This window comes from Chelonoidis abingdonii, chromosome 11, assembly GCF_003597395.2.
Source record: "Chelonoidis abingdonii isolate Lonesome George chromosome 11, CheloAbing_2.0, whole genome shotgun sequence".
NCBI lineage: Eukaryota > Metazoa > Chordata > Testudines > Testudinidae > Chelonoidis > Chelonoidis abingdonii.
This window is the reverse complement of record NC_133779.1, coordinates 2,771,555-2,784,222: the sequence shown is the minus strand read 5'-3', so window position 1 is coordinate 2,784,222 and position 12,668 is coordinate 2,771,555. Positions and strand designations below refer to the sequence as shown.

Sequence of the window (12,668 nt, the reverse complement as noted above, 5' to 3'; positions counted from 1 at the left end):
AGAAAGACACCAGCGTTACTACAGAGACGGCACATTGCTCCTCTCCAGTTCAGAGGCTACAAGCAGCCACGTCGGTAACACAAAGATGCCACGTTCCGCCTACCCAGGGCGTCAAGCTGGCTGGAATCTGGTCAATAAGAGGGTAGCTCAGTCCTGCCCACGCCCATAGCCCCAAGAGACCAGAGAGTGCTGGGGGAGGAGAAGGGGTCCGTGACAGGGTATCAGAAGGGGCAGGCGTGTCCCCGAGGAGAGTGGGGAACGTGGCTCATGGCGAGGGCACCGGAGTGCCCTGGTTCCAGCGCAGGGGGCGGGGGGAAGGGGTGCGGTTAGTACTCAGTGCAGATCGGGAGAGGCCACGCCCAGCAGGCACCGGTTCCAGGCTGCCAGGGGCACGCTGGGGGCGGGGCCTAAGCTGCAGGACATGCCACGTGGAGCCACAGAAACACGTTCCCCCTCCCCCGCAAGGCTGATCAGAACCCCCGAGCCTGACACACCCCAGGGAGGGGGGAGACGGCACGACACAGTGGTCACCACAGCTCCTGGGTTGGGTCTGCCCACCATAACAAACCAGCTTCTCCCCCGGAGATCCTACCATAACAAAGCATCCCCCTGGGGAGACCCTACCATAACAAACCAGCATCCACGGCTGGGTCTGCCTACCATAACAAACCAGCCACAGGGAGACCCTACCATAACAAACAAGCGCCCCTTGCTGGGTCTGACCACCATAAAAAACCAGCATGTTCAACCGGGTTGATAACCTTGATTGTTAAAAAAACTCGAAAGGGTATTTTAAAATTTAAATCAGATTTTTTTAAAGTTTAAATGAAATGCAGGTTTATTTTTTAACAATAAACCTATTTAAAATTAAATTGGAAACTGATAATCAATATCACAACCTAAATTTATACTGTTAAAACATTTTAACCCGAATACAGAAACGAAGATTCAGCCCGTCCATATTTGCTGCCAAATTTCCCAGCAAGTCACAGCATTGAACTGGTGCAAGTCCCCGGATGAGCCCCAGGAGCCAGAGTTTGCCGATGGGCTAAGCTGGCTTCAGGAAGGGAAGAGAGAATATTTTAGCCTTTTCAGTTTATTCAACTAGTTCAATTCACTGGCCAGGCCACCCAAAGTTCAGTGACCCACTGGGAGACTGTTTCCTTCCCCAGTCTTGGAGAGGACGAGATCTACTAGTTCTACAGTCCTGAAGTCCATGGTAACCAGAAATGGCTGCTACATTTCACTAGCCACAGATGCTTCCTTTGCTGAATAGATCAGCTAATTTTCACTACAAAACGCCGCCTGATAAACTTTTTAATTTTTAATGTTTCCAGCCTGTTTGCTTTCATTCAAATGCTAGTTTTGTGCAATTGTCACTGAGTTGAACTTTTCCACCCAAATGGAGCTTGACGCAAATCACCTGTAGAAATGGCGTCATCGTCTAGCAAACAAGAAAGGCACCGTTCGCCCTTCTCTGAAAAAATCACAACCACAGAATGGCAGACTCTGACTCCAGGCAAGTTAAGCCGCACGAATCGTCAATCAATGCCTGTAGCTGGGGGGTATTGTCCTAACTGGCAGAAGTCATCCTGAATGGCATAAAAGGCTGATGGGAATCGAGCCCTCGGCAGGGAAATAACTAAAAAGTACAAAACCTGATTCACAGCACTGATTGAAATCGGTGTTTCCTGCTGCTCCCTCAGACTGAGAGCAATGCAGACTTGGCAAGGGGGGACCCTACCATAACAAGCTGACGTACACAACCTGGCAGCACACAGGCCCCCGCAATAATCACAAGTAAGTGTGTGCGGCTAAGTAACCTTGCGTGTACGTGCGGTAATACAGCAGCCTAGCATCCACGTGCAATACAACAACCCGTGAGCACAGCTCCGTGCTTGAGAGACCCTAGAATAGCAAACTGGCATGCTTAGCTTGTGCTTCCTCCCCCAGCCCAGCAACCCTATGATAACAAACCCAGGAGACCAGCCTCAGCTCCCTCCAAGAAACACATCAGCACAGGCAGGCCGGCGCTCACTAGCAACCCTACAATAACAAAAACAAAGCTGCCCCTCCCCCTCCGGCCTCAACACACCTGCCGGGGACTCCCCACCCCGCGATGGATAGGCAGGGCCCATGTGGGGGGGCAGGGGGTTCTGATCAGCCATTGGTGTTGGGACAAGCCCGCCGGGTTAGAAAACAGACCAAGAAAATGCCCGGAAAAAGAAACCACCACAGCTGTGGGTTATTTACCATTTTCCCGACGGATGACTGGGGGTGCCGGTGAGAGGGGGATGGGGGAGTGGGGGAAAAGGAAGAGAAGGGGAGGAGAGAGGAGGTGAGCGCAACACGTCACAGCACAAAGGAAAAGGAGATGATTAAAACCAGATTAACGCCATTAATGTGGAGTCGGAGCCGCCCCAGGTGGGACGGGAAGGGGGGAGGGGCATTATTACAATCCGGATTAATAGCAGCGCCTCACTCTGGGGGGGAGCCCGCAACCACACGGCAGCTATGAACACAAACCGAGGGTGGGGAGGGGCTGCGGTGGAAGGAGGGGGAGGGGCCCTTGGTGCCCCATCAGCTCTAGCTGCAGGGTTCCCCCAGCTGAGACGGGAGGCCGGGCTAGATGGGCCCAGACCCGTGAGAGCAGTTGATCCAGCCCTTCCTAGCAGTCACTGCAGGATCAGCTCCCCCACCAGACTTCCCCTGGGGGAAGGGCGGCACTGACTCATCTTACTGTGCCCTCCATAACCTGCCCTAGACGTCCCCCTTTCGCTGGGTGATGCCCCCAGAGCCTGTCCTCCCAGCACCTGCCGACCACCTCGAGAGGGGATTGAACCCAGGACCTGCGGATCCACACACCCCAGCTCAGATTCAGGCCCATTAGCTTAGAGGCTCCAGCAGCCACAGTCCCATCACCGGGCCGCTAGATGCTTCGTTAGCGTGAGTGACCCTGCCCCAGGGGCTGCTGGGATTGGGGCCTGAGATCCCCCGAGGCCATCACTCGCTCGCTGTGGCAGCACCCCACAACCCCCAGCAGCCCTAGCCAAGAGGGTGGGGGGCAGAGATCTGCAGGGCTTGGGCCTGAGATGTTGGCGGGGCTGGGCCGGAGAGGGATGGGGGACAGAGATCTGCAGGGCTTGGGGCTGAGATATGGGGGGGCCTGGGAGGGATAGGGGGCAGCGAGCTGCAGGGCTGGGGGCAGCAGCCAGTGTCACAGGGGTGGGGGCAGCGCGGACTCACTTGTTCCTTCCTCCGTCACCATGCCCAGCCCCTCGGCCTTGTTCTGCCGCTCGAAGGCGTTGAGGTCCAGGACGCTGCAGGGAGAAATGGGGGTCAAGAGAGCCTCGGAGGGAGGGGCGTGGAGTGACCCTGCCATCAACATCAACTCTTCACCCCTCAGTGCAGCACGATGGAGGGGCCCAGCCCCCCCGGGGGTACGGAGCAGGAGGCTGCTGGGGGCTCGCCCCGGCACGCTGGGGGATGGGGAGCAGGGCCGTGCGATGCCGCTCTGGGCAAAGGGGATCGATTCCCCTGGGGGTCCCCCCAACTGCTGGCTCTCCGTGGGAACAGGGCAGGGAGGGGAACAGCTGGCACCCAAAGGCGAGACGGAGACGGGCCGGACACAGGAAGGAAAAGGAGGCCAGCAGGGGCCAGCTCGGCCTGTGGGGCGGGAGGAAGGGAGCAGGCCGGGACAGAGGGGGACACACGACGGACGGCCCCGCTCACCTGCAGGTCTGCATCAAGGCCTGCACGCTGTGGAAGAAACCCACCTCCCGCTTCTCCTTCAGGTAATCCAGCATCTTCTGCGGGGACAAAGGTAGCGACGCTCAGTGGCTACTCAGCAACTACTCCCTCGTTACTCAGCATACCTGTTAGTTACTCAACCTGTCCTCCCTCGTTACTCAGCCGGTTACTCAGCCCATTACCCACCCTGTGCTCCCTCGTTACTCAGCCCGTTACTCAGCCTGTCCTCCCTCGTTACTCAGCCCATTACTCAGCCTGCCCTCCCTCGTTACTCAGTCGGTTACTCAGCCCATTACCCACCCTGTTACTCAGCCTGTGCTCCCTCATTACTCAGCCCGTTACGCAGCCTGTGCTCCCTCGTTACTCAGCCCGTTACTCAGCCTGTCCTCCCTTGTTACTCAGTCGGTCACTCAGCCCATTACCCAGCCTGTTACTCAGCCTGTGCTCCCTCATTACTCAGCCCATTACTCAGCCCATCCTCCCTTGTTACTCAGCCTGTTCTTCCTCATTACTCAGCCTGTCCTCCCTTGTTACCCAGGCAGTTACTCAGCCTGTCCTCCCTCGTTACTCAGGCAGTTACTCAGCCTGTCCCCTTGTTACTCAGCCTGTTACTCAGCCCGTTACTCAGTCTGTCCTCCTTCATTACTCAGCCCGTTACTCACCCTGTCCTCCGTCATTACTCTGCATGCCTGTTAGCTACTCAGCTGTACTCAGCACATTCTCCCTCGTTACTCAGTGTGTACCCATTAGTTACTCAGCACTTACTCCATTGTTATTCAGCCATTACACATCACGTTGTCCATCATTACTCAGTGCACATTCACTCATTACTCAGCCATTACTCACTGCATACTCCCCTTGTTACTCAGGGCATAAGCTCTCTTTAACCCACACTCCTTCACCTGTTACTCAGTGGTTACTAATGTGTTCCTTGGACATGACTGTCTGGTTACTCAGCAGGAGGCCGAGCTCCTTGGCCGTGACTCAGTCATCACTCCCAGGCTCAGAGGGATCTTTGCCTGCATAAGGACTGAGTAAAGTGCTGGGGACCTGGCCCTGGGAGCGACACCAGACCAGCTGTACCTGCTGCACTTCCACGTTGCCTCCGTTCAGGATGGAGATGCCCAGCTTGAGGGTGGAGGACACCATGGCGCCTGGCTCCCCTGTCGATAACCAAGGCAATGCTGGTTACCAGCCTGGCACATGGCACCCCCCAACCTGCCAGCCTCCCGTCAATCCGCCCCACTGTCCCTCCCCAAGCGGGTGTCCAATCTCACCTTTGCAGGCGCTGATCATCTGCAGCACCATCTCGGCCGCCCCGCGGTTGTGCAGCCGTGACTGCTGGTAGAGCAGCTTCTGCTTCTCCATCTCCTTCTCCTGCGGCATGGAGACACAAGGGTCAGCGCAGGCAGGGGCTGGGGCCAGGACTGGAGGTAGGGAGGGGATCACCTACCTCAAAGGAGCCTTCGGCCTCCTCCTCGTCTTTCTCACCACCTGCCTCTTCACCTTCTTCAATGTGACAGCTCTGGAAGTGAAAGGGAGCCAGAGTGAGGGGTGCATGGGAGCCAAATACTCCCGTCCCCCCTCCAATCCAGATACTATGGCATTACTCCAGTGATACTTCACCGGTACTCTGAAGATACTACGTCGTCACTCTGGAGATACCACACTGTCAGTACACTGTTACTCTAGAAACACAACACCATTATTCGGGAGATACTAAATTATTACTCTGGAGATACCAAACTGTCAGCACATTGTTACTCTAGATATACCACACCACTACTCCAGAGATACTACGAAGTTAGTACATCATTACTCCAGGGACACTATAATGTTACTCCAGGGATACTGCGCCATTAGCACACTGTTACTCCAGAGACATTCTGCTGTTACTCTTCCGTTACGCCAGGTATATGGCACTGTTACTCCAGCAACACTACAATTGTTAGTATTTTGTTACTCCAGCAACACTGCATTAGTACTATGTACTCCACAGACACATGCTACTACTCTGGAGATACGAAACCGTTACTCCATCGTTGCTACAGAGACACTACAATATTACAAAATGACACTACCTAGATACCCCAAAGCTACTACACTGTTGCTACATCACTGCTCCAAAGATACCACACACTTATTCCAAAAATATTATACAGCTGCTATGGCATTGCTATTCCAAAGATATTTTGCCATTATTCTCAAGTTACTACATAGTTACTATTGCCCACAGGGCTGTGACCTGGGGGTTTTCCTATGGCCACTCCAGAGCAGCAGGAACAAAAGCTTGTGAAGGTGCTGGAGAAGGGTAAACTGCCCCTTACTGCAAAGCTGGTGTGAGGGGAGAGTCCGGGGAGGGAAGGATTCAAACCCTCTGCAGCTTAAATACCCAGAGAGCCGGGTTCGAATGTGACTCCGCTCACAAGTGCAATGGGCTCTTCTGAGAATGCTCAAACCAGCCTCGGTAAATGATGGGGAAGGGAAATGGGGGGACGCACTGGGAAGGGAAGGGGGCGTTGGGTGAGACATGTGCTGGGAGGGGCCAGGGGGTGAGACGGGCTGTGAGAAGCTGGTGTGGACTTGGGGTCACTCACCTTCGCCATGATGTCGGCGTAGGCCATGTACAGATAGTCCTCGTCCAGTTTGCTGAAAGGCAGCGCACGGGCCAGAGTTAGATCCAAGACCACACGCTCCAGAGAAGCCAGCTGAACAGTTCTACAACAGAGCCTGGACCCTCCCCTCCCCAAGCTGGAGATAGAACCCAGGAGTCCTGGCTCCCAACCCCCCCTGCTCTGACCACTAGCCTCCACTCCCCTCCCAGAACATGGGATAGAACCCAAGAGTCCTGGCTCCGAGCCCCCACACCCACTCCGGGGCCCAGCAGGCGATTCACTCTCCAGGTTGGGTGGCTAAATGTGGATGCTGCCCCCACCCCCGGCACCCACCTCTTCTCCGTCAGCGCTGTGCGGCTGAAGTGCAGGATGAGCTGATGCAGGGGGTCGGGATTCTTCTCCATCTGCTCTTCCTCCTCCTCCTCCTCCTCGCCCGGTTTCTACTCCCCCAGCAGGACAGTGGAGAGTCAGCAGCTGCGAACCCGCTAGGGGCCCCACGCGTCCCCGCCAGAGAGAGCCTGGTGCGCCCGACTTTTCCCACACTCAGCCCATAGGCCCAGGAGCCTGCCCCAGCCCCACTTCCAGCCATTTCTCCATCACTCCTTCCCCCACAGCCCCCCCACCGCTGACATCCTGCTGCCCCAAGCCTCAGGGACAATGGTGAGAGAGCAGGGAGCAGGAGGGAATGGAAACCGGTGCCTGGGTGTGGATGGGACCTGGGCAAGAACGGGACCCAGGCATCCTGGGACCCAGGAAGGGAAAGGACACAGGCATATTGGCTGTGGGATATGGAAAGCTCGACCTCCTCCAAGTCCCCGCCCCACCCAGTGCCCCTGGCTCACGGCCAGGTCGTCGATCATCCTGTCCTCGAAGGCATGCTCCTCTGTGACGATCCAGGCCAGCTTGTAGCTCTCCAGGAACATGTTACAGGCCCGGTGCCTGGGGGAAGGGGGAGATCAGAGGCCTGGCAGGGGTTAGGGGGCAGGGATTGACCCAGACACCCCCACCCCGGCTGCACCCACTGAGCAGCCAGCATCCCACCTGGAGCCGTTTTGAGGAGGGCACGGATCCTGCAGGGTGGGGGGCACGGCGGATCGGGGGGGGGGGTGGGTTGTACAGGGAGCTCGATCTCATACAATGGGAGGGTGGAGGACATGGGCCACACAGCAGGGGCTGTAGCTCCCCCAGCAGGGGAAAGTTGGGATGTGTGGATCCCCTGGCTGGGGGAAGGTTGGGGGGCCTAGATCCCCTGGCGGGGGGAAGGTTGGGGGGCCGGATCCCCTGGCCGGGGCAGATCCAGCGCTGACCTGGGCACATTGTAGAGCGGCGTCATGCGGAAGCAGGCGACCACAGCGCGACGGCGCTGCTTGGACAGCAGCTTGTACCACACGGCCTTCTTCGACTTGTAGGGGTGCTCAGTCTGCAGGGCCACGGGGAGTTAGAGCCGGGGGGCCCACAGCACAGCCCCTCCCCCGCGCTATGCCCCCCGCCCTGCAGCCCTGCCCCCACATAGCCCCACCCCTGCGCTATGCCCCCCGCCATGCAGCCCTTTCCCTGTACTGAAGCCCCCACCCCACAGCCCCACCCCTGCACTATGACCCCCACCACAGCCCTCCCCAGCTGCACAGCCCCGCCCCCGCACTATCCCCCTCCACACAGCCCCCCCCTGCTCTATGCCCCCTGCCCTGCAGCCCTCACCTGCTCCAGGTGGAAGAGCACAGCCGACACCTCCTGCACCCGTCGCACGATCTTCTCAGGCCGGTTGGCATCCTCGGCCTTGCCCGACATCTCGCGGTACAGGGCCATCTGCCAGCGCATGGACGCGGGGTTCTCGCACTGCCGGGGGGAAGGGCTGTCAGACACGGCGCCTCGGGGTGGGCTGGGGAGACGTACATCAGTCCATGGGGCAAGGGGGAGCAGGCCGGAGCCTGAGCGTCCTGGGCTAGGGCACGACACTGGGGGAGCAAAATGGGAGACGGCCCATGGTGCCCGGAGAGGCTGAGAAAGGGGGACTGGCCCATAGCACCCAGGGGGGAGGGAGCAGCTGGCCTGTGGCACCCAGAGAGGGGAGAAGGTGGGGCCAGCCCATGGCACCATGGCACCGGAGAGGAAAAGGGGGGGCTGGTCCGTGGCACCTGGGGGAGGGTAAGGGGGGGGCTGGCCTGTGCTGCCCGGGGTGGAAGGGGGGTGCCGGCATGCGGGGGGACGACACTCACCTTGCCCTGCAGGTGCAGGTTGTTGTTGAGAACATCCCGCACCTCCTCGTCGGTGTCTTTCTGGGGGGGGTACAGAGTTCGTCACCAGGGTGAGAAGCCGCTCCCACCCCAGGAGTTCATCGCCACCCCTCCCGCTTAGCCCCCTTGAACCGCCCCCCAACTCACTGCATCCCCCAGGACAACAGCCCCACCTGTTCCATTGCTGGCTCCTCCCCTACTCTTCCTGGCTCCGCCCCCTGTTCAACCAGCTCCTCCTCCTGCTCTCACTGGCTCTGCCCCTTCTCTCCTTGGCTCCACCTCCTGCTCTCCCAGACTCTGCCCCCTGCTCTCACTGGCTCTGCCTCTTCTCTCCTTGGCTCCTCCCCCACTCTCACAGGCGCCTCCCCCTGCTCAACAAGCTCCTCCCCCTGCTCTCACTAGCTCCGCCCCTTCTCTCCTTGGCTCCGCCCCCACTCTCCCAGGCTCCTCCCCCGGCTCACCAGGGCGTAGCGGCCCTTGGCCAGGGTGATGAGCTCCTGGTCGGTGGGCGAGCACATGTTGAGGCCGATGGGCAGCATCTTCTTCAGCGTGGCCACGATGAGCGAGGTCTGCACGGAGTAGCGATCCCCCCGCCGCTTCTTCTTGGTCCGCTCCTGCTCTGAGTTGCCCGCCTGGGGGTCCGGGGTGTGTCAGGGTGGGGCCCTGACAGCAACCCCCACAACCCCCCGGTGCTCTGCCTCCAGCCAACATGCCAAGGCAGAAGCGTCTGGCCACAGCAGTGCCCCTCCAGCCCTGAGAGGGGTACCTGGCTAGCCCCACCCCCACCAAGCTGGAGGGGTGGGGTGTCCCAAGGGGGCGGGGCTTCCCACCTCCATAGGGGGAGGGAAGGAGCAGGGCAACTTGAAAAGAGTGAAAGGGAAAAGATGAGGAGTTTGGGGGGACCCCGATAGCTCAGCTGAAGGGGCCCCCGCCAGGGGACACAATCGCTTTGTTGCAGATGCTGACAATTCAGGAATCTCCAGTTCTGAACCAGCCGCCCGGCCCAAGTTCTCTGTGTGAGAGGAGGGCCGTGTCACCCCCGACTCTGGCACAGCGGGAGGCTCAGGCTCCCCAAATTCACCTGGGAACGGCCGGTGAGCTCAGGCCATGGGAGCCCAGGGTCACCTCAGCGGGGGGCAGTGGACCCTGTGAGCCGCCGGGAAACACAGGGTCTGAGGGAACTGTCGTGTGTAGACATCCCCCCCCAAGGGACACCACAGCTCTTCCTGGGGCGGCCCCTGCCAAGCTTAGAGAGGGAGGAGCCAGACCCCTGGAGGGAGCACAAACCAGGGAGGGGATGGCGCAGACAGCTCCCCTGCACCTCAACAGCTGCACCCCACCCCACAGCACACACAATCCGGCAGGCAGGCAGGGCAGCATAATCTGCCTGCGACATCCCTGTGCACCGCCTCCTCCCCTCCCCTCCGGCTGGGATGTCACGAGGGGTGATTATGAGATCTGTGATCGGGCGGCAGGGGTGTGTGTGTGGCAGAACCTTCCCCGCCCCCCCACTCCCCAGCTTTGCACAGCGAGAGCCCTGAGGAGCCCAACCAGTTCGGATGAGGAGCCGGAGACAGCTGACCTGGCGCATGCGGCTTCAGGGCTGAGAGACAGATGGGGGCAAGGAGCAAATGCCGGGGGGGGCGGGGGGGCAGAAATCCCCAGTGCTGGGCTCCACGTCGCTGGTGAAAAGCCCTGGCAGAGGGAAGGTGACGCAGGGCTGCAACACCAGGCCTACCGCACGGCTGCGGGTCAAGTACCCCGGGGACCGGTGGGCTGGGTGCCTACAGAGCCCGTGGGCCGGGTGCAGTGGGCACTATAGCTCGCCCAGCCCCCGGCTGCTGGGACGTGCAACACAGGGTACCATGGGCACACGGGGGGCTGGGGAGGACCCCACCACTGGGCGGGAGCGGGCGGGGGGCTGGCAAATCAGACACAGACACAAGGCGCCATGCGGTCTCTGTGCGGCCGAAGAGAAGTGAGACGCTACCTGGCCTTCTCCAGACTAAAGGCACCGGGCCAGGAGAGAAGGGGAGACAAGACAGAATAGACACATTAGACGGGCCACGAGCCCCCACGGCGGCTGCAGCACACGCCTGGGATGAGAGCGGGGCCGCCCAGGCCACGTTGCCCCCACTGCACATATAAGACAGCGCCCTGGAGGTTACATGGGGGGAGGATGGCAGAATGGCGCCCCCGGCGGTTAGATCGGTGGTGGCAGGACAGCACCCTGCAGACGGGATCAGGGCGGCTCATGGGACCACCCCCCAGCACCCATAGCCCGAATCACAGTGGCTCACGGAGTCACCAGGAAGCCCCCCGCCAGCCCCACACACAGGGAGAATCTGCGCCCCACGGTCCCCTTCTCTACTGGTGCTGTGAGCTCCGGCCCGGCGAGGAACCAGCGTGCAGAAGACCATACAGCAGGGCCGCCCCCTCTGCCCACCCAGCCGAACCCGAGAGCCCTCGGGACAGGATTTGGCACCGAACATCGGCACCTGGAGTCACACGAGCGTTTGCACATCTGGAGCAGGGAGTGTGGAGGTGCCGGGTCGGGCAACGTCCAGGAGGCCTTGCCGGTGTGAATCCCCCGCGATTGCCCTGCGCCACAGTCCCCGGGCACAGCTCCCCAGCGCCCCACATGGTCTCACCTTGGACATTTTGCTTTTGCTGTCGGCCGTCAGGAAGGACATGTTGTTAATTTCGTTCTGCACCACGAAGTTCTGCTCTTCCCGCTTGAAATTCTGGGGGAAGGGGACAGAGTTGTCCTCCTGGAGCCCAGCATCCCCCGCCAAGCCCCCGCCCCCGCTCCCCGCAGCCCAGTGCCGCCCACTGAGCCCCCGCCCCCAACCACACAGCGCAGCTAAGCCCCCGCCCCTGCTCCCCGCAGCCCAGCGCCCCCCGCCGAGTCCCTGCTCCGCTCCCCGCAGCCCAGCACCCCCAGCACTTCCCCGCCTGTCCCTGCAGCTGGCTCCTGGCACCTCCCACCTGCCCCCACTTACATGCGACTTGGACCAGTAGATGAACACCTCGCCCACCATGCGGAACAGCTCCTCGGCGTCCGAGTTGGGCTCCATCAGCCACTTGGCCCTGGGGATACACAGGGCACCATCAGTTGATGCCCGACCTCTGCCTGGCACTGACAGGGCCCCCTGTGCCAGGGGAGGGGGGCGTGTTCCGAGCTCTGGCAGGATTTGAACCAGGGACCCTGCTATCCAAGGCTGGAGCTGCTGGAGTTGAGGGGGTGTGGTTCCCCCAGGCTGGGCCCCGCCCCCTCCCATGGCATGCCCTGGCCAGGTCCCACCCCTTCCTGTGGCACATGCAGCAGGCCCCACCCCCTGCCGTGGCTCTCCCAGGCCAGGCCCCGCCCCCTGCCGTGGCTCTCCCAGGCCAGGTCCCGCCCACCTGTTGTTGTCCACGTAGCGGATGAGCAGCGGGTAGAGGGCGTACAGGTCCCGGCAGAGCACCGAGAACTCGTCACGGATCAGCAGCTCCGCGTCCTCCGACTCGGTCTTGGCCTCCAGCCTCAGCTGCTCCTCCTCGGCCACCACCTTCCCCGAGCGCTTCTTCAGCTTCTCCATGGTGGGGATGAAATGCGAGCGCAGCAGCTCGGGCCGCGCCCTGCTCACGATGGGCTGGGCGAAGACTGGGGGGGAGGCGGGTCGGGGGTGAGCCAGCCAGCTGGTTCCCCCCGGGCCTGGATCAGAGGGGAAAGGTCCTGCGCCCCATTCCTTGCCCCCCTGAGCCACCCAGCCCCCCTCCCCTGGATCAGAGCCGGCACCCCCCAGGGGGAAAGGCCTGTGTCCCATTCCCCACCCCACTGAGCCACCCAGCCCCCCTCCCCCAGATCAGAGCCAGCGCCCCCCAGGGGGAAAGGCCCGTGTCCCATTCCCCATCCCACTGAGCCACCCAGCCCCCCTCCCCTGGATGAGAGCCGGCGCCCCCCAGGGGGAAAGGCCCGTGTCCCATTCCCCACCCCCCTGATCCAGCCAGTCTCTGCCCTGGGGCTGGGTCGGGGCTGGGTCAGGGCTGGTGCCCCCTAGAGGGGAAAGGCCCCATGTCACATTCC

General features: G+C 60.8%; 2 protein-coding genes across 2 annotated transcripts in view; both read right to left on the bottom strand.

Moving 5' to 3' along the window:
- Positions 1-12,242, bottom strand: part of LOC142047480 (ryanodine receptor 1-like) — a 40,091-nt gene extending 27,849 nt beyond the window's left edge. Inside the window, 17 exon segments of the mRNA XM_075070581.1 lie at positions 2,254-2,271; positions 3,247-3,320; positions 3,733-3,809; positions 4,834-4,913; positions 5,028-5,127; positions 5,204-5,275; positions 6,348-6,399; positions 6,699-6,805; positions 7,208-7,304; positions 7,673-7,785; positions 8,064-8,201; positions 8,582-8,641; positions 9,061-9,231; positions 10,590-10,604; positions 11,251-11,343; positions 11,602-11,689; positions 12,005-12,242. Of these exon segments, the coding sequence (XP_074926682.1) occupies positions 2,254-2,271; positions 3,247-3,320; positions 3,733-3,809; positions 4,834-4,913; positions 5,028-5,127; positions 5,204-5,275; positions 6,348-6,399; positions 6,699-6,805; positions 7,208-7,304; positions 7,673-7,785; positions 8,064-8,201; positions 8,582-8,641; positions 9,061-9,231; positions 10,590-10,604; positions 11,251-11,343; positions 11,602-11,689; positions 12,005-12,180 (1,531 nt within the window). The 5' untranslated portion in view covers positions 12,181-12,242.
- The window catches only part of EIF3K (eukaryotic translation initiation factor 3 subunit K), a 114,474-nt gene that overhangs the window by 92,520 nt on the left and 9,286 nt on the right, over positions 1-12,668 (bottom strand). The gene's annotated exons all lie outside the window — the stretch shown is intronic.